Source organism: Ambystoma mexicanum, chromosome 14 (genome assembly GCF_040938575.1).
Source record: "Ambystoma mexicanum isolate Mex_15411 chromosome 14, UKY_AmexF1_1, whole genome shotgun sequence".
In the NCBI taxonomy this organism is placed as follows: Eukaryota; Metazoa; Chordata; class Amphibia; order Caudata; family Ambystomatidae; genus Ambystoma; species Ambystoma mexicanum.
This window is the reverse complement of record NC_090940.1, coordinates 383,877,816-383,904,908: the sequence shown is the minus strand read 5'-3', so window position 1 is coordinate 383,904,908 and position 27,093 is coordinate 383,877,816. Positions and strand designations below refer to the sequence as shown.

The 27,093-nt window shown below is 50.0% G+C and overlaps 1 protein-coding gene across 1 annotated transcript in view; it reads right to left on the bottom strand.

Moving 5' to 3' along the window:
• INO80 (INO80 complex ATPase subunit) overlaps positions 1–27,093 on the bottom strand; it is a 1,945,052-nt gene that overhangs the window by 1,745,618 nt on the left and 172,341 nt on the right. Inside the window, exon 3 of the mRNA XM_069637507.1 lies at positions 523–680. Coding sequence (XP_069493608.1) covers positions 523–680 — 158 coding nt within the window. The remainder of the gene's footprint in view (positions 1–522; positions 681–27,093) is intronic.

Genomic DNA, 27,093 nt, shown 5'->3' with positions numbered 1-27,093 from the left:
GAAGTATCTTAAAGTGTCCAGTCTAGAGGAGCACAAGGGGTTGTGGCTCCTGTATTTCCCATATAAGAGGTGCAACATCCGATCAACAGCTACAAAAACCAAGCAAGCGATTTGAACCAAGAAAGACATGCAGAGAGCACTGTAAAACCCCAAGACTGAGTGATGTTTCTTTGTTTCGTGACAGGAAGACAAAGCATTAGGGAAAAGGTAAGGACCAAGGATCACGGTCCTATGTTGAAGCCTAATTCCTTATGTTCTGTTCAATTCGCATCAAACAATCGCAGTTATAAACCATCCCTTAGTTTTCTCTTCGTATAATAAAGATCCTCGAAACACATAACCTGGCCTTCGAATCGTATATTTATTCATCTACCAGCCTGGATAGTGCATGCACACATAGAAAGGATTCAGGTCCTTGTATTAAAGATGACAATGAACATTTCATGTGACTTAATAGGGACTCATGGTCCTGAAACACACAACAACAGCAAATACATGGAAAGGATTTGCAGAGTTTCTTACCTGGCTGCAGCACTCCATTTAAAGAATGTGTTGCTATTATTCCGGAGTGTCCTGTTTCTCCAAGCAATGGGGACAAAGGCTCCTCCTTTACCTGTATTAAGGTGTCTCCAGACTGGGGCAGCAGCGGGATGTCATCCAATTCTTCCTCACTTTCATCACTGTAAAGAGAAACACAATTATAAACCCCCGTTTACATCAAAAAGACGCGCAAAAATCATACATATTGCCATCAAAACAAAACCTTTTTTTCTGAATTTTTAAAAACAATTCTGTACTTAAATCCAACCATACAAGGACACTTTTTAACAATATACTGATGTCTACACCATAATCAAGCACTTTTCCTCACTCCTCCTTGCCTCCCTGTGTCCGTCACACTCCACCACCCACAAATAGTCGTGGCTATGACAAAAGCACACCACTTTGTCTATAGGTTACTACTTCCCAAACAAAACCCAGAAGCGCAAGGGCTGCTTTGACATCCATACTGAAAAATCTCATCCATGTAGAGCTCTCAGGTTTCTGAGTTCAATGCATGGGAAAGCCATCCAGTTAGCGGTTTCCTTGGAATCCTGGAACTTTTACTTTTGTCTTTTTTTATTTTAAATATGGCACTACAAATCCCAGAAACCCAAGAAAAACAAACAGGAATGGTCGCTGTTAGGTACGCTTTTCATATGTGATAAATCTTCCTGACCTGTGTCAAAAATCTTGCGGAAAGTTCTCTCTTTCATCCAGGCTCAACTTCAAGCTCCGGTTGTAGCAGCTCTTGTACTTAGCGCAGTCGATTATTGTAACTCGCTTTACCCTGGTCAACCTCGCTATCTTACGGACCGTCTCCAGCTACTCCAGAATGATGCAGTTAGGTCTGTCCTTCATCCTCCACTGGGGGCACATATGCCCCCCTTACTTCGGCAGCTTCATTGGCTTCCTGTTGAGAAGCGTGTTCTTTTCAAATCCTTATGCATTGTTCATCATGCCTTCTATAAAGTGGAGGCAGAATATCTTCAGGCTAAGTTTCATCTTGCCTCCTCTGTTCCCAGTCTGCTCTACTGGTTCATGTCCCCCGGCTTAGACTCTCCTGTGTGGGCAGACAAGCCTTTTCGGTTGTTGCGGCTAAAGCTTGGAACGCTCTCCCTTATTCTATGCGGGCTATTTCTGACCACCCAATCTTTCGTCATTCTCTTAAAACCTTTCTGTTCTAGGTCTCCATCACTTGTTTTGCCGGTCTAGCACCATGATGCCTTCGGACAAACGTGCGCTCTATAAGTATCTATAACATAACCCCAGAACTTTTACCTCGTTCCAAGGTGAGCGGGAATCTTCCCCCCCACCTCTCCCCCTCGCTCCTAGTCTTTAACTGTTTTTATGAGTGACCTTTTAAGTATCTCAATAGTGTGTAATTGGAGTTCTAGTTCCCTATAACTTTTGGGCTTAGGCTGGGTTGCCCCTTGCACCCCTGTTAACTTCTCTTTAATGTACTTGGGTGAACTACTGTTTCCAAGTAGTAAATAAGGCTTTTCATCCCCTTTACATTTTGTATAAGTGAGCCAGCACCCCCTACCTTATGTGGAGTGCTGGGCGGAGGTGAGGAGGGGGATACAATGCAATGCATACCCTATGTTTACTTTAAAGGCTGGTGGCAGTGGTTTTACCTTAGTGACTTTTTAGTCTCATTACTCACAGGCTGCTAAATCAGCCTCAGTAATGTACAGAAGGGCCACCATTTTGCTAAAATGATCGGTTCCTTTTTTGCCATTTCTCATTTGCTTGTAGTTTGAGGTCTTCCCCTGCCATTCTAGGCGGGAACGACCTCAGTGGAAGTTTTGTATTCGGCAGGAATCCTTTGAATTCCACACCCAGACTCCAGAGTTTCTGAGAAGGCAGGAAGCGAGGGAGGATTGTAAAACTCTGCAACTCTGTCTTTCACCTTGCCTGAAAGGAACCAACCCCCAGTGGGGGGCTGGCTGTCCTGAGTGGACAGCCAGACCGCATCTTTCTGTAAGATGCAGGGGGAGATTGCAGAAGTTGTGCTGTAGTTCCTGCTAAATACTCAGAATCTGGAAGCTGCTGACAAGTCAACCGCTGGCGCTAAAACCGAAGAGGAAGATGGAAGAAAAATGGCTGTACCGATTTCCTGCGGCCCGAGAGCCTCTTGTGTAACTGTAGCCTATTGTAACCCTTCCCTCCAATCGACCTGGTGGTCCTGAACGTGACAACTCTTACCAAGAGGCTGGTAAAATCTACTAGTCTCAAGAAGACTTGCATTTTGAGCCATCCCACGATGTGCTGCGACCTTGCTGGGCTGCAATACCCCAATATCCTGGGACCTCGAGCCATTGCGCAGTGTCTTACGAATTCCGCATCTCTTTAGAACCTTGGTGGCCTCCTGCTGGACCTCCAGAGACTCGATTTGAATCCTTGAAGTCCCCTCTCCAAGTGCTGGACCCGATGAGATACAAGAATCCGACTGCCGATATTCAGTCTTCTTGTGGCTCCTGAAAAAGGGCAACAAAACCACAGAGCCTCGAAGACACTCTTGCCTGAAGTCTTCCCCGTTGACCTCTGCTGCAAATTCCCTTCCGGTGTCCTATCTTCAGTCACCACGACAAGGAATTCAAGCACTAGGTTTTGGGCTGCAGATACTCAAGACGTCCAGCGGCAAACTCTTCTTCTCTGCTGAAGTACTGTGTGGGCTTGGGTATTAGTTACCTTAAACCTTGTGCGATTCCTGTGAATCTTTGGGGGGGAGGGGTGGGGCGATTTGCGTGATTGGTAGTTCCCCCATTCAGTTCGCCCAGGCAATGATGGAATCCCTCTAGTGTGTCTTCTCCAAGGTCCCTGGACCTTTTCTACAACTCTGTAGTAAAGTACTTACTCCGATACTCTATGCTGTTCATGGCCAAGCTTGGGTTGGTTCTGGATGGCAATTTGACCTTTTTTACATCCCCGGAGGCCGCTGGAACGATTTGCAAGAGACATTTCGGCCGCAACGTGGTCGCCCCGCAGGTCGCTATAATGTTCTGCCTCAGTGGTCGCCTCCCTTGTGGTTCCCCTCGGTCGCACCCACCTTCATGATGCATACCTGGAATGTGTAATAAAGAAGATAAGAGGCCCTGCCCCCCGCACCCTTGTGCGGGGCTATGGCAAAGCAGCATATTATATGACAAGCCTATGTCGCACGGAGCGACCCCAGCTGTTGCGACCCCCCCCGTGCCTGACGGCAACCCCACTCAGTTGTCATTTGTTGCTTATGTTACAAAGACTTGTGTTTTCTTTCCCAAGGTTTAGGGTATGGGTAAGATGGGGAGGCGTTTCAGGAACCGGTAAATTGTAGTTTCTGGTGTGGGCGGGTGGATTGTGGGGTGATGTTGATTTACTAGGATGGTTTCCATTTTTCATTAGGGGTGTTAGAATGTTCCAATCGACGACGCATACCTATAAAGGTTGTACTTCTAAGTGGTGGACCTCGCTCCTTCATAATGCGATTATCCCGCACGCGCAGGGGGAGAATGTGATTATATACTAGGAAAACTACTCCATTTACAATATGTGCCCCCCTGAAGCACCACGTGCAAGCTATGTAGCACTGACAGTAATAACCAGGAACATACAGGGATTCATAAATGCAAAAAAAAAAAAAGCGCGGCATGTCACGCATTTACGCCAAATATCATGGGGCAAACATCCTATGCCTGCAGGAGAGACACCTTGTAAGCAAAGATAAACTCCCTAACCTGGTGGGGTGGGGCGAGTGGGTCCAAAGATATGGCTCGCCCTACTCAACCTATTCGCATGGTGTCGGCACATATATGTATCAATCTCTGGAATTCAAACTTCATACCAAAATTGGGGACGAGAAGGGCCGATATCTAATGCTAGTGGGGGAGATAGCGGGTTAGAGGGTTCTTATTATCAATGTATATCCCGTGCTGTGCTGCTTACCTACACACGTACCCAAACTATGAAGTACTCTGGGTGGGTGACTTCAACTTAGCCCTCTCTCAAGACCTCGATAGGTCCTCACTAACTCAACACCCTCTCTCAAAAGCAGCCCAGAAATGGGCGGTCATAGCAGAGTACCACGATCTGCACGACTCCTGGAGAATACTGCATCCCATGGCCAGGGAATACTCCTCTACTCTGGGGTGCACGGCAGCTTCTCTAGGATCGACTATGTCATGGTGTCATCTGGCCTCGCCCGTGACATCAGGGATACCTGCATTCTCCCCCGTTCCTTGTCTGACCATTCTGCGGTGTTGATTGAGACACATGAGATGGCACTTAAGGGCTCGTGCCTTGGAGGACAATTTTTTGGGAAGAGATTAGACATGACATCCAGACATTCTTCTAAGTAAACACAGGCTCTGTGCCAGACCCTGGAGTGGTGTGGGAAACGTTGAAAATGTTCATTAGGGAATGTTGTATTGCAAAGGAGGGTCAAGGGGGTCCTAACGCCCATACGGAAATCCATCTCCTCACTCGAGCAAGAGATTAAGCTCCTAGAGTCACAACATGGTCAGCGGTACTCCCAGGAGGTGCGGACACAACTCCGAACGGCCAGGGCAGAGCTGTCCCTTTTTATGGTTCAGGAGGAGCGTTACCTAGCCGACCCCATAGCGGCTGCCACGTATGCCAAGGGTGACTGTCCAAGCTGATCTCTGGCCTGGGCGATCAAACGGAAATGCCAGCTTGAAAATATACTAGAAATAAAGAATCTGGATGGTAACCTTACCAGAAATAATGAAGAAATCAATAAAGTGTTCTGGTACTACTACAAGAGACTTTATACCACACAGACAGGGGCTAGTCATGAATCCATTTCACATTATTTGGACACAGTGGCCGTGGGCTGGTTTGATCCTGCCCTAGGGATGGTGCTGAATGAACCCCCCTCCGATGAGGAGTTACGGAAAGCTATCCTCTCCTTCCACAATGGTAAGGCCCTGGGCCTTGATAGAATTAAAGGGGAGCTCTATAAGGCCTACGCTGATTTGTTGATTACCCAGCTGTGCGCTATTCCGGAGTCCACCAGGACCGCCATCATTATAGTCCTGTTGAAACCTTCTAAAGACCTAAGCAAATGCGCCTCCTACAGGCCATTGTCGCTGATCAACACGGACAATAAAATTCTCACGAAGATCTTGCAGATTGGCTCCTGACTCATACCTGCACTGGTCCTCCCCAACCAAGTGGGCTTTGTCCCAGGCCGCTATACTCAGAATAATCTATGTCGCCTTTTTTCCCTCATGGACAATGTCGAACCGGAAATCCCAATAATTATGCCACTCTGGATGCCGAGAAGGCTTTTGACTCAGTAGAGTAGCCTTTTCTCTTTGAAGTTCTCCGACGACTGGGTATATATACTGTATATCTTAGTCGGGTCTGGTTGTTGTATTCGGTCCCAAAAGCTAAATTGTATACCAATCGCATGCTATCAGATAATATTTACCCTACACGAGGAACACGGCAAGGGTGCCTGTTGTCCCTAAATCCTATTTGCATTGGCGATTGAGCCTCTGGCGTGCACCATAAGAGAGTTCCATGCTCACAGAGGTGTCAAAATGTACTCCCACCTCTCCATAATCTCCCTATATTCAGACGACATGCTGCTGTATGTGAAACACCCCAGACTCAATCTGGTACTCTTGGTAGAGGAAATTAACCAATTCGTTGCCCTTTCCGTCTGAAAATTATTTGGTCCAAATCTGAAGCTCTTCCTTTGACACCGAGCGTGGAGCGATCCGACGTTGGCGTAGAATTTCGCTGGTGCCCCGACGGTATCCGTTACTTGGGTGTGCTGGTGATCTTCTCCCAGATTAAACTGTTCAGAGCCAACTATGCGGAAACCCTAGTAAAACTAGAGCATAAGTTCAATGCATGGATCCACATGCCTATCTCGCAAGCGCCCCTCATGGCATTGGCCAAAATGGTAATTCTTCCTAAACTTTTATACATTTTTAATAATGTCCCTGCATGGCCCCCATCCACTTTTTGGCCCCTCCTCAGGAGCCTGATGATCCGTTGAGTTGGGGCAGGAAGACAGGCGAGGATCTCCTACAACACCTTAACCTTAGCGTATGAGCAGGGCTATCTGGAGTACCCTGATTTATGGTCCTACTTCTTGGCAGCATAGATCCAATACTCTGTATGGTGGTGGGCTCCAACCCCTGATCTTACACACATCCTCTTGAGAAAGCCACAACCTACCCGAATGGCATGAAGGGCCTACTCTGGGACACCACTATCACGGAGGAGAAATCCGAGATACAGCCTGTAGTCATAACCCGTAGATCATGGAGCAAGCTGCAGTGGGGAACCTTGCATGGGGGATAGTTTTCTCCCAACCTGGCTATATATCCGGCTAATAGAATCCCCCTCACTCATGAGAATATCTTCCTACAGCACTTTGAGAGACTGGGGATTCACACGCTGGTTGACCTCCTGCAGGAGGGGAAATATATTATATGGGAAGCCCTTATGGGCAAGAGTGAATGCCCGACTGTTACAATGCTGCTCCCTGGGAGTCCGGAGAATCTTCCTGGAGCTCTTGCCCAAATTAAAAGCAACGCACTCAATCTGGTGTTCCTCTCCCTGGCTATTCGGTTTCCAGCAGCAAATCTGTGGAAATTCAACCAGCTCCGAGCAGGATGTCTAGGTGGCTTACTTTGGAGTTGATTGGTCCCACCCACTCAAGGGGAGAAGTCGTCCTTGCAGGGGCTTCTCTGTCGATATGAATTTGGAGTTTCAGCACAGCAGCAGGGCTTCACCGGGCAAACCAACGGTCCAGGAGTTGCAGCAGGCGTCCTCTTCAAGTTCTTCTTCGGTTCCTTCATCCAGTGGTCGACTGCCTTCCAAGCCAAAAGCTTAGCCTTTTATTCAGTTCTCTCCCATTCATTCCAAAATAGCTGTCAGTCACCCAGCAGGGTGGATGTCCTTGCCAGACAGTCAGCCAGCCAATTGCTACAGAGTGCATTTGGGTTTCCTAGGAGACTAAGCACAGGGAGTTTCGGGCACCTCCCTCACTTCCTGCCCACCCCAGACACTCTGGAGCCAGAGGCGGGCTTCAAGAATGACCTTTCCACAAAGAAATGGCGAAAAAAAGAAGACCAGGCTCATTTTGACATAAATTGCACCGTTGGGTGCTTTACTGCAGCTGTGAAACACAGTCCGTGGTAAATGCACACCACAGTAGTTCAAACAAAACCACTGCCACCAGCCATTCAGTGAGAAAAGGGTAACATAAAAATGTTACATGATAAGTTAGACAAAGGGGATACTAGATAACCCCGCCAGCACCCTTTTGTAAGATAGTGTGTGCTGGGTCTAGAAAGTTAGATATGTAAGTAAAGTCGATTTCACTTTACTGCTCTTGGAAACATTAGTTTATCCAAGAGAAGGTATTTAAACCTTTGGGAAATCTGGAAGATTTCCCTGTGCCACTGCACTGAAGGCGCTGTGTGACACAATGTAAAAGATGATGCCTATGGAGTTTGTCAGGCTCTATAATCAAAAGAAACACAGAGTTCAAAATCACATTAAAATATATGAGCGGGGGGCGTGGCCTGGAGCACCAGCGATGAGGCAGCTCCATTGATGGCTTCCGCATCGGTCAGCGGCTAAAAGCAGATTTCTCCCGGTTCCTGCTATGCCCGCCATGAACCATTTACACTTCATTCTGGAGCAGCTTGTAGGATCCTAACCTGCGCCCCGCCATTGGACCGCGCTGCTGGTCCCCTGGAGGCCTGAGGTGAGGAGCTGGGGGTGGCCTAGCCTCCTGAGGCTCGCAACATCTGCCCTCCCCCACCAGCAGCCCGTCGACCCACACAAACCCACGCCGTTCCCTGGAGAGTGACGCTTTCCCTGCTTTCCTGAGGCGCCCCTGGCCCACCTCCCCTCTTCGCCAGCCAGGGAGAACCTGCTCCCGCCAGCTGCATCCTGGACCCCGCCGCAGAGGGCCGCCTGGAGTTCCGTGGCCCTTACGACGACCCAGACCGCTTCCTGAAGGCCTGGAATTCTTCTCACCTCCTGGGGCGCTCCTGCCCACTCCACCCCCAATCGCTCTCGCCATTTTGGATCCTGCGCCAAGTGGATTTGGGGCCCGACCCCCAGAGGGTGCCCTTAATCCCGAAGCCATGTCCCGAGCGCTGAAGTCCTCCAAATCGGCTGACATTTCCACCATGCTACAGGCCGCGGATAAAGGAAAGAAAGCAGATTCCTCCAAACTTACAACCCGAAAGCGACCGACAACAAGGGGACACTCGCAACAAAAGAAGACCTCCAGGCCTTCATGTCGGACATCAAGTTAAAATTCAGAACCTGCATGACGGAACTCACTGCTAAACTGGAACAAACTGACCATAGAGCAGAGGATGCTAACGGAGAGGACCGAAATTCTTGAGTTCAAACAGGAAGACATGGAAAACCGCTCCCGCTGCAACAACCTGCGCATCCGAGGGGTACCTAGCTCGGTATCTGATAAGGAGCTACCCGGATATGTAAGCACTTTCTTCCAGTGCCTCCTGCCGGATCTGGAAGAGGCCCAACTCCTACTTGACCGGACCCATAGGTTGCGCCCTCGCCGGGGAGTGGATTCCGACATTTCTCCAGATGTAATTACAAGGATCCATTTTTACACCTCTAAGGAGGCCATCGCAGCAATAGGCCGATCAAAGGAGGAGCTCTCCTTCCAGGGCGTCCCACTACACATCTTCCAGGACCTCTCCATTCTGACTCTCCAGAAACGCAGGATGCTTCGCCCGCTTTCGCTATTTCTCCGAGACCAGCAGATTCACTACCGGTGGCTCTTCCCCACGGTGCTACTATTCTCCTACAAAGGCACTTCTCGCACCATCAGCCACCTCGATGACGCAGCATCTATTCTCCGTCTGGACTCCCCCGGGGCCTCAGATCGATCCCTCCTGGGCCGAACCAGCCCGGCCCGAACTCCAGCAGAGAAACCGCAAACCCAAATGACGTGTGTGGATGCCCGCACAGGACACATAGCACTGGAACCACTTGAGCCGCTCGAGCTCGCCGCGGACCCTATGCCCTTGGAGAACTTCCCAACCATGTTGGTTCTGTCGGATGACAACCTGGGCGGCCAGGGGCCATGCTGCTAGTTTAAAATCGGCCCCCTTGGTCGCAGTTTGGACCTCCCGTTGGAGGCAGTTGTTGAACGCTCATATCTCCTGTTGGAGACCAGTCTTAAAACCCTCAACCACAGGAGAATCTGAATTAGCTATGCTCTCACAGCCATGGCTGATTTAACCCCCCCCCCCCCAGTCCACCCCCCCAGCAAGCGAACTCTGAGCCAGCCGCCACATCTGAAACTCAAGTTCACCACCTTGAACGTTAGGGTTTGAACTCCCCCCCCCCACCCCCCAAAGAGGAAATCCATTCTGCAGAGGCTACAGGACGATGGGACCTCAATCGCTTTCCTGCAAGAAACACACCTAATCCCATTGGACTTCTCTTGCTTGCGAAGCAGACTCTTTCCGCTACAATTCTTTGCTTCCAAAGGAACTAAGAGGGAGGCACCACTATTCTATTCACGAAAGACCTGAAACCCCAGATCCTGGACTTGCTACGATATCAGGATGGTCGCTTTATTGCAATAAAATGCATTGTCCTGGGCCACCTCTACACCCTCATCTCGGCCTATGCCCCGAACGAACACCAGGAAGGCTTCTACCAAGACCTCCCTCCCCCCATTCATCGAGGGGCAAGTCATCATGGGAGGGGACTTCAACGGGGTCCCGGACCCCCTCAAGGACAGATCCCACCCCCCGACATCCAGGGATTCGAAGTTGGCCACTGGCCTGCTCCATCTGTTCCACACGCTGAACATTGTGGACTCCTGGAGGGTATTGTCCCCGGACAAGAGAGATTTCACCTTCTACTTGTACGTGCATCGCACCTTCTCCAGGATCAACCTACTCCTGACCTCCCACCAGATCCTGACCTTCACGGACGATGTGGTGATTGGCCCCCGGATCCTCTCGGACCACGCTCCAGTCACCCTGACCCTGCGGTCTCACAACCCGGATCCCCCTCCTCGCCGCCAGTGGAATCTATATGATCCTGTTCTGGGAGACATGGCTGTGAGAGACTCAATCGCCAGGGCAATAAAAAACTTCTTTGCAGAAAACCGGGATGAGGATACTTCCCCGGCCAACACCTGGGATGCCATGAAGGCAGTGCTCAGAGGGGAACTGATCGCCCAAGGCGCCGCATTCCACAAAAGAAGGCAGGCGACCCGGGCTGCCCTGGAAGTCGAGGTCCGTGAAGCTGAAGCTATTCACAAAATAAAGGCCTGGGCCCCAAAATCTTATAGAGTCCTGCAAATGGCAAGGAAGAAGCTTGAAGCGCATTACGCTGAGTCTACTGCAAACCTATTAACTAGAACCAAGCAATGGTATTATGTTCATAACAATAAGGCCAACAAATTGCTGGTTAATAAGCTGGCCAGGGAGAAGAGCAGGAATTCCATCCTGAGCCTCCACGACCCGCGGGGTGCGATCCACTACGTGGACCACGAGAAATTACACCTGGCGGCCGCCCACCACTCGGAAGTAATGACGGCAGCCGCGAGGGATCCGGCCGAGCAGCGTGCGTACATCCATGAGGCGGCACTCCCGCACCTGACCCCGGCAGCCAGGGAAGAGCTTGAAACGCCCATTATAACCGAGGAAGTGGAGGCTGCCATCAAAAGCCTAGAATCTAGAGCCCCAGGTCCGGACGGTTTTTCCACCCGCTTCTACAAACTCTTTAGGCCCCAACTGGTGGCCCCCCTGGCTCGACTCTTCAACTCATTTGCGGCCTCTGGAACGGTCACTCCAACGATGCAGGAATCCGTCACAGTCCTCATCCTTAAGCCTGGAAAGGCCCCCCAAGAAATCAGTTTGTATAGACCCATCTCACTGCTGAATCTGGATGTGAATATATGGGATACATTACTCACCGTAATCGTATTTCTGATGCTTGTATCTGCTTAGATTCACATGCTGTGCATAGGCCGACATCTAGTGGAAGCTGCGGAGTATTACAGTTTGTTTTTCGAAAATCGAAAATGGGCGTCGACACAGGGCGTGCCAGTAATACTATCCCTAGTGTGACGTCCACTGTACCCATGATCCCTCACGCGTCTAGGATCCCCAGATTGTGTTTTTCCTGACATGAGGTAGCATGAGGAGTAGCGTGAGTACAGATAGTCCAAGCAGATAGACAGAAAGGTAAGACTACAAGCAACCATGCGCCTTCTCTCGGAGGGGAGGAAGGGTGGGTCGCATGTGAATCTAAGCAGATACAAGCATCAGAAATACGATTACGGTGAGTAATGTATCCCTTCTGAGGCTTGTGGAATCTGCTTAGATCACATGCTGTGCATAGATTAGCGAGCAGTACCAGAAGAAGGAGGTGGGATGTGAGAAGGGTCATGAGCAAACAGGTGTCTTAGAACCGCTTGTCCCACTTGTGTATCTGTCTTGGAATGAGTGTCAATGCAGTAATGCTGAGTAAAAGTGTGAATAGAGCTGCAAGTAGCTGCTTTGCAAATGGTGTCGAGGGGAACATTTGCAATGAAAGCCAGAGTGGCCCCAATGCCTCTAGTAGAGTGGGCCCTTGGCGTAAAAGGCAGAGTCTTTTCAGAAAGAGAGTAACACAGCTGTATACAGTTGATAATCCACTTAGAGATAGCGCCCTTAGAGACGCGATCCCCCTCTCTGCCTGTAGCTACGGAGACAAACAGTTGATCTGTTTTCCTTAGCGGTCTGGTTTTATTTACATAGTATAAGACCGCCCTACGCACATCTAGGGTGTGTAGTTTCACCTCAGCTGAGCTTTGTGGGTTTTGGAAGAAAGCCGGAAGCTCGATGGACTGGTTTACATGGAACTTGGATATGAATTTTGGTGAGAACCTAGGGTGTGTGCGTAAAACCAGTTTGTCCTTGTGGATAGTAAAGAAAGGATCTTGCACTGACAGAGCCTGAATTTCACTGACCCTTCTTATGGAGGTAATGGCTACTAAGAAGGCCGTTTTATAAGTCAGGTGTTTGAGACTACTTTTATGCATGGGTTCGAAGGGGGGGCCCATGAGCTTAGCTAGCACCACGTTGAGGTCCCATCCTGGCGGTGGGTTCGAAATAGGAGGGTGAAGTCTCTTTACTCCTTCCATGAAGGCTTTAACCACTGGTACTTTCCACCACGAGACCCTGTTATGGGATGTGGTGTAAGCCGAGAGGGCTGCCAGGTGTACTTTCAGAGAGTTAAAAACCAACCCTGCATCCAGCAGGTGGAGCATGTATGTTACAACGTTGGAAGGAGTGCAATCAACCGGGTTGATTTGTTTATTCTGGCACCAGATAACGAATCTTTTCCACTTGTCAAAGTAACAGTGTCTTGTATTTGGTTTCCTGGACTCTTTTAGAATGTCCATACACCTCTGTGGTAATTTGAGATGTCCAAACTCTATGACTTCAGGAGCCATGCTGCTAGGTTCATAGAGTTGGGTTCCTGATGCACTGTTTGACCTTGTTGCTGGGACAGAAGGTTGTACCAGGCTGGGAGTCTGATGGGCTCGCACACCGCCATCCTGCGTAGGTGTGGAAACCATGGTTGTCTCGCCCACATGGGAGCAACTAGGATGAGCGTCATTGATTCCTTGTTCATCTTGTACACCACCTTCCTGATGAGAGGAGTTGGTGGAAAAGCGTACGCAAACATCCCTGACCAGTTCATCCACAGGGCATTCCCCTGGGAGTCCGTTTGGGGGAACCTGGATGCAAATCCTGGGCATTGTTTGTTTTCGCTTGTGGCGAATAGGTCTATAGTGGGGAAACCCCACTGAGAGAAGAGATCTTCTACTACGTCTCTGTGAAGGACCCATTCGTGTTCTTCTGGGAGGGAGTCTCTGCTTAGAGCATCCGCTAGGGAATTGAGCTCCCCTGGAACATGTTGCGATGACAGGAAGATGTTCCGTCTGAGTGCCCATATCCATATTTTCTGGGCAAGCTTGGACAGATTTGGCGAACGAGTCCCTCCTTGCTTGTTCAGATAGAACATGGCTGTCGTGCTGTCCGTCGTGATCTGCACCGACAAGTTCAGTAGATGGGGCTCGAACGCCTGCAGCGCTCGGAATACTGCCAGAAGCTCTAGCAGATTGATGTGGTTCTTGGCTACTGAGTGAGACCAGAGACCCTGAGCTGTGTGGTGGAGATGGTGAGCTCCCCACCCAGTCAGGCATGCATCTGTAGTCACCACTGCCTGTACTTCGGGATCGTAAAAGGGTTTCCCCTTTGCGAGATTCTCTCTTGTCCACCAGTGTAGGCTCTGTACGAGTGTTGGCGAAACGACCACTAGATCGTCCCACTGACCACTTGCCTGAGACCACTGTTTCGCCAACCATTCCTGCATGGGACGCATGCGCAGACGCGCGTGGGGGACCAGGTAAATGCATGACGCCATCATGCCCAGTAACCGCATAGCTTTGCGTACTGTTATCTGTTGACCTGACTGATAATGCGGAATTTGCAGAAGTATATTCCGAATTCTTTCTTCCGAGGAGAAGGTCAATTCTTTCTGAGTATCTAGGATAGCTCCTAGAAACTGTTTTGAGGTGCTTGGCACCAGACTTGACTTTTTCTCGTTGATAGAGAAGCCTAATTCGTGGAGGAGGTCGATAGTCCTCTGAATGTTTGACCTGCAGATTCCTGGGGTTTCCCCCGTTATGAGCCAGTCGTCCAGATAAGGGTACACTGGGATTGCCTCCCTGCGTAGGTGTGCAGCTGCCACCGCCAGTACCTTGGTGAATACCCTTGGTGCTGAAGCTATCCCGAAGGGCAGTACCTTGAATTGGTAGTGGCGACTGTCCACCTTGAAGCGCAAGTATTTTCTGTGCGCCGGGAGCATGGAAATATGAAAATAGGCATCTTTCATATCCAAGGTTGCCATGTAATCCCCCTTTTTTAGGAGTGGGATTACCTCTTGTAGCGTGGTCATACGGAATTTTTGGGGCTTGACATACTTGTTGGCAGGCCGTAAGTCCAATACTGGGCGCATTGTTAAATCTTTCTTTGGCACAAGGAAGTAAGTTGAATAGATACCCTTGTTTACCTGGTGTCCTGGGACGAGTTCTATCGCGTCCTTTAGGAGCAGATTGTAGATTTCCTCGAGGAGGATCTTTTGATGTTCTAAAGAGTGGACTTTTTGTCTTGGAGGATGGTTTCGGGGACGTTGCAGTAGTTCTATACAGTACCCCTTGGATACCGTCGACAGCACCCATCTGTCGGATGTTATCCCTTCCCATGCCTGGGTGAAGCTGGATATTCGTCCCCCTACTGGGGTTGCATGGGAAGGGACCCTGAAATGAGCGTCACTGCTTTGGTGGAGGCGTGCCGCCTCCTTTACTGGGGCTGCCTCTGCCTCTACCACGTCCTCTTCTACTAGCCCTACCATACCCCTGGGTAGACTGTTGTGAGTTGGTGTTCCACTGTGTACCCTGGGTGTGGGAATAGCTATTTCCTCTATTGGAATTTTGGCCGCGGGGGCGACGAAAATTGCCGTTCCCTCTTTGGTTAGGTGGTTTTGTAGTTAATTGGCCAAGGGATTTGAGGGTGTCGAATTCCTCCTTAGCGTTTTTTAGAGCGTCCTCGACTGCCTTTCCAAACAGGAGATCACTTTCCACTGGTTTGTCTAAGAGTGCAGCTTGTGTTTCTGCTCTGAATCCCGACTGCCTCAACCAAGCATGTCTTTTGATGACAGTCCCCTCTGCTATAATTCTACCCGCATTGTCTGCGGCGTCCAAAGTTGCTTTTAAAATGCAGCCTGAGACGTTTCTTCCCTCTGCACAAATGCGAGATAGCTGGCTCTTAAGGGGTTCGGGAGCAGAATCTATTAGTGCTGCAACTTCTTCCCACTGATGGCAGTTGTAGCTGGCCAACAGTGTGGTGGAATTCGCGATTCTGGTTTGGTAGGCTGCCGTGGAAGCTACTTTTCTACCAAAACCATAGAGTTTCTTACTTTCCTTGTCGGGGGGAGCCTCCGAGGAAGATCATGGGGTTCCAGCTCTCTTGCGGGTGTTAGTTACGACTAGAGAGTCTGGCTTAAGTTGGCCTCTAATATATAGAGGGTCCGACTGGGCTGCTTTAAACAGCTTCTCTACTCTCGGGTTTACAGGTCTTGTCAGGTTTGGGTTGACAAGGGATGGTGCTATTCTGCGTTGAATAGATTTCAGGATGGGAATGGTCTGGGCTACTGTCTTCCTTTCCCCTATTAGTTCCTCCGCGAAGTCCCTCTCTTCTTGGACACCTTGTGTGTCTATGTGGAAGTGGTTAGCTGCCCGAGAGAGCAGTTCATTCAGGAGGGGCTGATTATCTATTGGGGAATCAGACACTGGGGCTTCCCTTTCGACTGGTGAGTCCATTCTGAAAATATCTGGGCTATTTTCTGGCTCATCCTCGTCTTCGTCCTCCCCGTAATAATCTGACACTGCGAGATTTTCTGGTGTCTCAAAATCCTGGCCCTCTATAAGGGAAGAGTCTCCTTGGCCTGTAGGGAAAAGGCAAGAATAGGGTTGGACCTCGAAGGGGTCTGAAGCCTTTAATGGTGTCTCGACCCGGGGCCTTTTATTTGAAGGGATAGGGTCCCTTGAACCTGAGGGAGAAGATTCCTGAGGGTTTAAAGCTAGGAGTTGGTCAGGGTGTCTTTCGAAGAAATTTGCTAAGGAGGACATCCTTGACATTACTCTGTCAATGTCCTCGCATGACCAGAGTTTTGAGCTTGGGGTGACCTTGCTGGAACTCTCTATGGACTGTCCCTGAGAAGACTTGGACGGGGAAGTCAGTTCTATTGTTGTGGGGGATTGCAAGGGTTGTTTCCTTTGTTGCTTACCCCCTTCCCCGTGGGTGGAAGTGTGTTTACCATTTCCCTTATCTTTCGACGCCTGGCGTCGAGGATCGGAGGTGGAATCCCTGTGTTTCGAACTAGGCTTCGAAACTGGGCCCTCCTTACTCCCAAGTGATGTACCCTTTCCCTGGGGTGCAGGCTGGGGATGGAAGTAGTGTTCGTCTCCGGACGAGTGATCTTCCGTGATGTTAATGGGCGAGGCACTATGTGCAAGTGTGGAGGCTTGCCTGACGTCGTGCGGCGACCTCGACCGGGACCGCCCAGAGGACGTCCTTTCGGACCGCTCCTTCTGTGCCTCTTTCCGAGGTTTCGACGACGTCGAATCTCGGGTGGCTTTTTTGTGTTTAGCGTGTGTATGTGTAACGCTCTTGTCGCCGGGGGACTTCCCCATAGTCGCCGGGACGGACGACCTTCCGAGGCCGGGGACGTGCGTTAGGCTGTCTTTCGACGCCTTGGTGCCCTCGCCGTCCGAAAGTCCGGCGTCGCTGCCGTCGCTGAAGGTACCCTCCGCCTCCATAGCTGCTAGCTTGGCGTGGTGGGCCCAACGCTTGGTGGAGCGGTCCTTAAGGGTTTTGGTCTTAAACCTGCTACAGGCCCTGCAACCCGCCTCGGGGTGGTCTCTGGGCAGGCAAAGGTTGCACGTAGCGTGCTTATCTACCCAAGGGTATTTCTTATTACACTTGGGGCAAAACTGAAAGGGCGTACCCTCCATACGCGCCTGTGGGCAGCGGGCAAGTGTGTGTAGGTAAGAAGGTGTCTATAACCGAGTGTGGAAGTGTACCACCCCCCACTCTCCCTACTTGTAGGGCCGAGGCCAGCGGCCCAGGCCCGAGCCGAGGCGGAAGCCTCAAGGCCCAATCCGTCGGGTTTCGACGTTGATCTCCTCCCCGGTTCGGCGTCGAGATGCTGATCGACGTAAGGGTGACAAAACGGGGCAAATTAGAATTAGTTTTAAGTGCAAATATGGCAAAGCCAGGGAACTCCGATGAAGTGCTTCCGACCAGAATGGCGGAAAAAAACAATCTGGGGATCCTAGACGCGTGAGGGATCATGGGTACAGTGGACGTCACACTAGGGATAGTATTACTGGCACGCCCTGTGTCGACGCCCATTTTCGATTTTCGAAAAACAAACTGTAATACTCCGCAGCTTCCACTAGATGTCGGCCTATGCACAGCATGTGATCTAAGCAGATTCCACAAGCCTCAGAAATTCAAATATCCTGGCCAATCGTCTTGCACCTATCCTTCCGAGCATCATAGACCCAGACCAGACTGGGTTTATAAGTCATAGGTCGACGAAAGCTAACATTCGCAGAGCACTGAACCTGATAGAGATCGCCAACCGGGCCTCTCAGCAATTGGCCCTACTGGCGCTGGACGCAACCAAGGCCTTAGATAAGGTGGACTGGTTTTACCTACGCCTCACCTGGAGGCCTTTAGCTTTGGTCCGACCTTCAGGAAAATGGTCTTCGCAAGACTAGGCTGAGGGTCAACAGCCGCCTATCGGATCCAATCCACCTCACATGCGGGACGAGGCAGGGATGCCCTCTGTCCCCGCTGCTCTTTGCTCTGGCCATGGAGCCGCTGGCCCTATAGATTCGCAAAAGCCCCCGGATCAGTGGCCCGAGGGTCGGCTCCGAACAACATAAAGTGGCCCTCTATGCGGATGACGTCCTGTTGACCATCACGAACATTGAAAACTCCATGAAGGCGGCCCTGACTGAAATCGGGGTTCACCATTAATTTTCAAAAGTCAGCGGCGCTCGGAGTGGGCCTGACCCCAGCCGTACGAGAGACCCTAGAGGAACGAGGCCCGTTCCAATGGAGCAGTCACTCGATCCCATACCTGGCGGTCCAGATTCCCTCACTCCCAACGAAAGTCTATCAGGCTAACTTTCCGCCGCTCTTCGAGGATTTGAAGAAGGACTTGGCCCGCTGGCAATCGCTAGAAATCTCACTGTTGGGTCGCATCACAACATGTAAAATGAACCTTCTGCCCCGTTTCCTCTACACCTGCACCTTCCTCCCAGCCCTAATTCTGCTTCCCCCCTATAGTGGCTTCAAAGAAAGATGGTCGCCTTCATTGGGAAGGGGAAGAAAGCACGCATCCCGCGAAGATCGATGATGGCCAGCACGAGACTGGGTGGATTGGGGGTGCCCGACCGCCGAAAATACCAAATTGCAGCGCAGCTGGCCCACCTTCAGGCATGGGGGCTTGCCACAGGGTGGCCAAAATGGGTGGACATTGAGCAATCCTGCCCCCCTCTCCTCCTCCGCTTCCTCCCGTTTCTCCCCACCGCCCTATGCCGGAGCTGGCCAGGAGTCCTGACGGCCACGAAACAGTCAATAAAGACTTGGGAATGGGCCCGCAGACATCGTGGCGTCCCTGGAGACCTGAGTGCACTATCTCCAATCTTCCTCAACCCAGCGTTCTCCCCTGGAGCCTGTCCAAGGAACTTTAAGAATTGGGTCGCGGGAGGCCTTGAAACCCTGGGGCAACTCTTAGATGGGGACACCCCCCTAACCTTTGAACGCTGTAAAGCGGCATTCCAACTAGCGGAGACGGATAGATACTCCTATGCCCAACTCAGGCACTGGTGCTCCCACCCCCAGACCCGGGCAGCAGCCACAAGACCCCTTACTTCACTAGAGCTAACAGTGGGCGACCTGCCGGCCCGGGGAAAGATCTCAACTCTCTACAAGAGGACCCCTTTCGTTCCAGGCCCTCCTATATGTTTCAATGGGAGGCGGACCTTGGGAACGCCATAGAAGACCACGCGTGGGTGGACATTTGGTCCAGAACACACACAGCATCACGCTGCATCACCAACCGAGAGTGCGCCCATAAACTGCTCCTGCGGTGGTATTACCCCCCCCCCCCCCGCCTCCATCACTTCCAACGGGCCCTGGAACCTCACTACTGGCGTCTCTGTGGCCTCCCAGGATCATACTTTCATATGTGGTGGACCTGCCCCGGACCTGCCCCAGATTAAAGGACATCTGGGCTCATTGCCTAGCCACTATAAAGGACGTCACCCAGGTGGCCATTCCACTCGCGCCTGAGCAAGTCCTCCCGGGGATCCCGCTACCAGACATGTACCCGAGATCGGGGAGGAGAGCGGTCCTGGTATCCCAGTTCTTGCTGGCAGCCAAAATCACGGTGGCCCGCACTTGGAAATCCGCAGATGGTCCCCTGATGACCCTCTGCTGGATCAAACTCTGCGACATCCTGATTGCCAAGAAGGTCACGGCAGCTAAAGCAGGACTGCTCCACCGATTCATGGACATTTGGGCTCCGGTGCTGGACTATGACCAGAACTTTCCGTCCCATACATTTAAGCCACGCCCGATTGAGAGTGCCCTTCATTCTATGGACGATCCGTCGCCACTATTGGACCAGGCCGTCTAGGCCCGGGTACAGTGCTCACCGAGGGACTTAAAGGGGAGGGTTTTGTGCCTTATATGTCTTGAGCTGCTATAAGTACTGTGAATGTATATCCTCATGTGTGTTGAGTTATAAATAAACATATTAAAAAAAAAAAGAATACATGAGCGAGTGGGAAAAGGGGTCTCACTCTCTCCAGGTTAAAAAATCAAGTCCTCAAAATCCAGCAAAGTTGCTGGGGGTCTCTAAGGTGGAGGGAATTAGCACATTTGAGAATTCTCCCTAACAGCCCATAATGCAATTTCGAAAATGTCCATTACGTCAAATAGATCTCTTTGGCCTCATGCCCCGGCCCGCATCCCCAACCTGCTCCCCCCGATTTACCTTTCAGGTGGCAACACTTGTGTGTTTGCCACCGACTGGCTAGTATCCTTGCAGCATCAGTTCCTCCCACTTACGTGGGTCATAGCTGAGATCTTTCCTTTTTTTTTTTTTTTTTTTAACTGTTTTCAACTTTGGTTTCCCTTGATTACCATAATGGTAAGCGTGGGACACCACTGCAACCCCGACTCCCGTTATTACGACCAAGAGGAGCGGGGGACAGTAATTGCAGTAATTAGAGACGGAATTCTGGAGAGGCGAAAAGTCACAGTAACGTTAGAGTCGCTGTAATATGGACGGCAATTTTGTAGAATACCAAAAGGAACCAGAGAACTTCCAAGATGGTGGCAATGCTCACTGCAGCATTTGTACACACTCAGGCCCCAGGTGAGGGAAATCTCTCAATTAACTAAGGTAAAGCAAAATCATTAGGAGGAAGTAAAATGTCTGTTAGAGGAAATGCAGACGAGAAGCCAAACAAATGCAAGCAAAACCACGCCATTCAAAGTTAAACCAAACAGGCACACACAAGGGCAAATTCCCCAGAAGCACTATAAAAGAGGGGGCAAGGAGGCAGTAGGAGGGGAAAGGACTTGGAGAGAAGCAAATGTGGTTCGGAACTGGAGTCATGATACCAGTGCATGGCTAGACAGTGCCTTGGCCAACCTGCAGCATCTACTCGAAGGCTGAACCAGTGCAGATTCCCAAAAAAAGTGAGATCGCAGGACAGTTGCAGACCCCTGGATGGTGCTGTGCCATTGAGAAAGAAGACTGAAGGCAGGTACTTCCTGGCTGATCCATGGCAGGAGGGTGACACAATATTGACTGCCTGAAAAGGACCCTGAATGAGGGTTGGAGGAATACCCATTGAAGTGAATGGTGAAAAAACACACAATCTGGAAGAGTCCTTTTGTGAACACCCTAACAAATCCAAGGTCTGGGAGAGACTGGTTGCGGATACTAAAAGAAAGCCATGGTCTGCTGGAGACTTAGTACGAATGCTGAAGAAACCTCTGTTGGAGGAGAACACTGGGGTACATCAGAAGTGTTGTTTCATTGTGACAGAATGCCATCTGGCGAGTAGGGTGGGGGTAGCCTGAGCTTTTCTAATTTTAGGCAATAAAATGATGAGGCCAGTTCGTTTTCTGAAAGTCAGATCTGCCAAACAGAACACACGTTCATAATGCTGCATGCCAAAAAGCAAAATACACGCATGTACCTTACTGGGACTGTCACCTGAAATCCCAAGCAGCTGCACTTCAGGTCATATGATCATTCCTGAACTGAGGTGCTCGAACTCCGTTACAAAAGGCAGATGGGACTTTTTAAAATCAAAATATCACAATTGTGTCCCCTAGTTCACGGTGGCAGTTATAATCTAAACATAAGCCATGTCTAGTTATGAGACTGGCTACAGTGGTTACGCAATACACAGCCACAAGCATTGGATGTCATAGTCAGCCTAGTGAGCTGGGACTTATTCATGACAAGGCTGAGTATGGATTAGCCGTCTGACCAGGGTGCACCAACAACCATCATGTTGGGTCTAATCCAAGAAGCTCCTCTTTAATGCCCTGGAAGAGGGTCAACGCCTTTCCTCCAGGAAGTACCCTGGCAGCAAGTGCTTCAAAAGCATTGCTGTCATGAGAATAGCCATCTCAAACCAGCGAGCTGATTGCTGGAGCCCCTTTGAAGTAGACATGGAGGAAGGGGGTGCAGTAAGAGTAACCCAGAGAAGCACAGAGGGGTCTCAACCTGACTCAAAAGCCAACTTTACTTGCTGGTAGCCATTGACTTACTCATCTCGAACGCTGACTTGACGCAGCAGAAGCATTGTCTCGTCGCCGACTCAAACCACTGGAAGACAATAACTTGAACCGTCTCGAATACCGACTCGGTCCAACGGTATCCCATGTCTTGAACAGTCGTGAACCAATTCGCCATTAGGAAAACACGACTCAACACGTCTCTACTGCAGTAACAAGCTTAGACGCTCAATGCTGTGGACTCCCAAAGAGAAGAAACTGGAACACTGACACCAGACCACATGCAAGGGGAGTCGTTTTCTGAACTACCCACACCCAAAGGGAGTTCACAGCTCAGACTGACCGGCTGACCACAGGGCCGTGCCAAAATAAACCCCAGGAGGGACGGAAGCTTACAGCAAAGGGCAGGGAGAGAGAGCAACAGATGAGGCTCTCTCTCCGCCAAGGAGAAGATTCAGGAAAGACATTAAAGATGGTGGCTGGCCTCCCCGAAGACTTACTCTCAAGAATAAGAAATACAAGGCATTCCTGTGACTGAGCATGCTCAAGCAGGTCATGTGACCGCATCAACCAATCAGGAAAGGGCCATTCAACCTAAGCACTATGTTAGGCAATCTCAGGGTACAGCAATGAAAGAAGCGTTCAGGAGTTGCAGAGATGGAAAATTGTTGAAGGAGAAAGTGGAGGCTGGAGAGGAGGAGGAGATGCTGCTACCTCCACCCCCAGAGGAGTGAAAAGATGCAGGCAGGGTGGAAGACCAAGACAGCAAAGAGCCTGACAGTGGGAAACTTTTGGATAGGATGGCGGTGGAATGGAAGGCAAACCCTGGAAAGAAGAAGGTTGAGGAGTGAAAGTTAAAACTGGAGTGAAAAGTAAATCTGGTGAATAGAGGAGGAAGGCAGAGCGAGACCAGATGAGGAGAATCAACGTGGAAGGAAGCGAGTGTGGCACGAACACCAGAGTAAGCGGTGTATGAAGCATTAAGGAGTGAAGTACAAGGACGACGTTGGATTGAAGAAAAAGAAGGAGGTTTCAGTGAACTATTAAGTGGAGCGGTGGAAGGGAGTCTTGAGGAGGTGGAGAACACATGGAATAAAGGAGAGAAGCGACAAAACATGGGGCGAGCCATGAATGGGAGAAGATAAGAGCACATAGCAAGGCATGGAGGTGGTAGCAGAAGGCCTCTGGCTATTTGAGGAAAGAAAGCAACGGGTACAGAGAAATCCTCAGAGAAAGGAAGAAGCGGGCTAAAGGACGGTCCGACGGAGAAATTGTGCAAGTCCTGGCCAAGCAGAGAGCGGGGAAAGGAAAAGTCCTTGCTAGAGAAGAAGGGGCAAAAGAGGCAGCAAAGGCTCCAGCTAAGGGAAGGCTTAGTGAGAAAACCACAGCCGTAGACAAAAGCAGATGGGGAAAAGCTGAGACTCAAACCCAGGGCCAGGCCCATGGGAAAGCAGCCAATGCCTTTATGATGAAGAGAAAAGGTGCCAAAAAGGGAAGGCGACGAACTAGAAACAGGCAAAGCCACCTAGAGACTGCCCTAGGAAGAATGCAAAGAGGAAGAGTCACCCAGGGGACTAACCCACGAAGAAGAATAGGAAACATGAAAGGTCCTGTAAAGTGTCACAGTCACCTTAAACACCCAAAGCATCCTGACACCCACTAAGTAAAACAAGGTGTTCTTGTATCATTTAGTAGCAGCGTGTGACAGGACACCATGGGGCCCTTTTGGAGTATCCCCACCCTGGAAGCCTTTTGGCTACCAACCAGCATATTATTATTATTATTATTATTAGGGTATTTATTGAGCACAGACATCGCTTCGAGAAGCAAAAGAGAGCTTTACAATCATAGGGGGAAGAACACAGTGAGGGAAGCAGAGGAAAAGAGAGCGGGGGACTAATATAGGAGGGTGAACAATTGGCATTATGGGGTGGGGGAGACAGTGGAGAGTGTTAGGGGAGTTTTCCTAAAGTCTACCTGGGAGAAGAACTTTCTAAAACTATCCCATGGTATACGGGCCCCAACTTCTAGGATAAGTCTGTACTACTCAAGGTTATGGTTGTATGGCAGAGAAGCCAGGCTTATTTTAGGAGGGACATTTAAGCTGTAGGCAAGTACAATAAACTCAGTAAATACATTGGCCCAAATAATTTCTTACACACTTGGAGTTATAGTAAAATAGATATTTATTTTATATACACAAGGTAAAGTTATATTCAAGTAAGTAAGTACTAGCATAAGGAATACTTCAGGTGAGTAAACCAATAGTAGGGAATTATACAAATTATGAGCACAGTTCAATGGTAAGTAAAATCACTTGTTATAGCAACTCAGAAAATGTTCTGTTGTAGGAATAAAAAGGGGTTATTCAACACCAACAATAGCAGTTCAATACGTTAAAAGGCTAGTAATACTTTTCAGGGGCCTTGAGGCTTTAGCAGTCCATCCCCATCTAGTGTGGGAAAGCCCCTACACGCTCACACCAGTCAAAAATACTTCCCACTAGGGAAAAAGGCCCAATATTCCTCTTGCAAGGATAACAAGGTTTATTCCCATACAAAAGGAAAAAGTGCCAACAAAGAACTCTGCTGCCGCAGGACGTTCTGGCAAAATCTGCATGAGCAGCACATTCTGAAGGTTCACAGCGTCATCAGTAACATCATTACATATAGTAGAAACCCACGCGGCTGATTGGTGCGACCATACACACAGGTCATCTGCTCCATAGGGGATGCCAGGCCATTGGTCCCAGCCCCGTCCGTCCGTCCAACTTCTTCCACGTGGGGGATGCTGCATTCATCATCAGTCATCAGCCAAGTAATAGGCAAAATTATTTTGCAAAGTAAACACATCTTGATCTCTGTAGCAATGCACCAGGTACGAGCAGACCGGGGCCTGGGGGTGGTAAGCCGAGGTCATAATAACACACTTCACTCTGTCCCAGACTGGCTGTCACCTCTCCAATGTCTCCCAACCTCGTTGTGGGCTATAATTTCATCCCTCCCTGCACCTCACAACACCAATCACGTGACCTAGAAGTGAAGGCAGAAAGGTCCTGCTTTTGGTGCTATAACTTAGAATTGGGAATAGTGGGGGGTCGGAGGCACGTGTCCTCCTTCTCGTGGGATTGTATCACACAAAGACGCTCAGCCCTCCTCCCATGGACTTGCAGGGCACATTCTTCCCAGGGCACAAAGGTTGGCAACATTTTAAGACAATGAAGGGTTTATGGATCTGTGTAGCTCTGGCCTTTCACATCAGTGCCCGGGGTACAACCTATTCCTTTACTCATGCTTGCGGCTTAGGCCTGGGATGCTAGCTGCTATGTAGCACTAAAGCTATGTGTTCCAATATGGCTGCTAATATCCAAGATGGCTGCCATTCCCGCCTGTCCACTGCACCTATGAAGCATGCAATAATATAGTCGTGTAGAAGCCTTTAAGGGCGTCCCCCTACTCCCTGGTCTCTTAAATTACCAGTGACGGCCTTTGCCTTATTCTGAAGCGCTTGGGGATGCAGGAAGATCGTGTCCCCTTCCCAACATTAGGTATGTGTTCTTCGAAGTCAGATTGGAGGTAAAGCAGGTAAGACAAAGCAGCATAAAAGGCAAAGTTAAAGAGGATGCTTCAATTACAAGTAAGATCCTTCTGTGGGTAAAAAAGGTTTCAGGGTGCTTGGGACAGGCTCCCCGTAGGCACACACGCGTTATGCCTTGGCAAACATTATCGGTGAACACCCAAACGCTGGAATCAGCACTCCAGCAGCAAAGGGGTGACAGAATAATGAAGCATGTACTACAACGAGTCCCAGAGCACCTGAGGAGTTGTGAAGATGCAGCCGGATTTTTTTCACAGTGCAGCAGCGGTAGACCCGGTCTCCTGTTCCTTGGTCGTGGTGATGAAAGGAGGGACTCTGGAAGGGATGTCGCAGCAGCAGTCGAGAGAAAGGACTCCCAGCAAAGGATTGATCACGCTGCAGCGTTGGTCTGCAGTTTTGGTGCCCTTTCAGCAACACAAAGAGGGAACAGGGATCACCCCCAGTCAATCCACCTCGATTCTTCGGTCCTGCACTCTACTGAGGGGACTTTGAGGAGGGGGATCTTGTCTCAGGAGGGCCAACTGGGGCCCACCCAAGTTCAGGGAGGATCGCCCATGGGAAGACGATGCACTGCAATAGGGTCAGAGGTCTCCGGGTATTGGCGGTTTGCAGCCAATGAAGGTCACAATATGTCGTGCGATGGCTTGTCTTGCAGGCCGTCTTATAGCTGATTAGTCCCACCAGCCAAAGGGAAGGAGTCGTCTTCGGAGCGCTTCGGACATCTCTGGTCGTCTTCCGATTTTTTGTTCCAGTGGTCGTCTTGTCTTCTGCCTCATGATCCTCGTCTTTTATAAGGATTTCACACTCATCCTCTGCAAACTCTCCCTGCAGTTTACAGATAGCGGCAGCCAGCCCCCCCCCGTGGGAACGGATTCGTTTCAGGCACACCAGAAGACAAAGGATAGCAGAGTTTTGGGATGCTCCCATGCTTCCTGTGCTCGCAGCCTCTGCGGGTTACAGAAAGGGTTCCTGGTAAAGACAAAACTCAAACCAGGACTTCCCCCACCCAGGATGGCAGAAGGACCAAGATGAACGACCACGCATGAAACGGCGATAAAAGAAAGAAGCCACACTTTTGGGTCAATAGTGACCCTTCTGTGCATAGCTGCAGCTGTGAAGACAGTCTGCAAGCAATAATTGCACAAAAGTCAGAAGAACAGGTCCAATGCCACCAGCCATAACTGTATGCTTGCCACTGTAACAGAAATGTTACAGGAGCAACCAGTCAGGATTCATTCCTGCTAGATCTACCACATACAACCTTAGAATATATCACAGATCAATCCCCAAGCTAGAGCTGTTGCAGCGTCATTAGACGCTAAGAAAGCTTTCGATTAAGTCCCTTGGCGGTATTTGTTCCAGGTGCTCATCACTTGTTTGGCCCCTATTTCTCTCAATGTGTCCTACTATTGTAGGCTGGCCCAACAGCCAGAGTTTGTACAAATCAAAGCATTTCTGCTCCGTTCCTGCTACGTATGGGTACCCGACAGGGGTGCCCACTCTCACCCCTGCTATTTGCACTCACGATTGAGCCGCT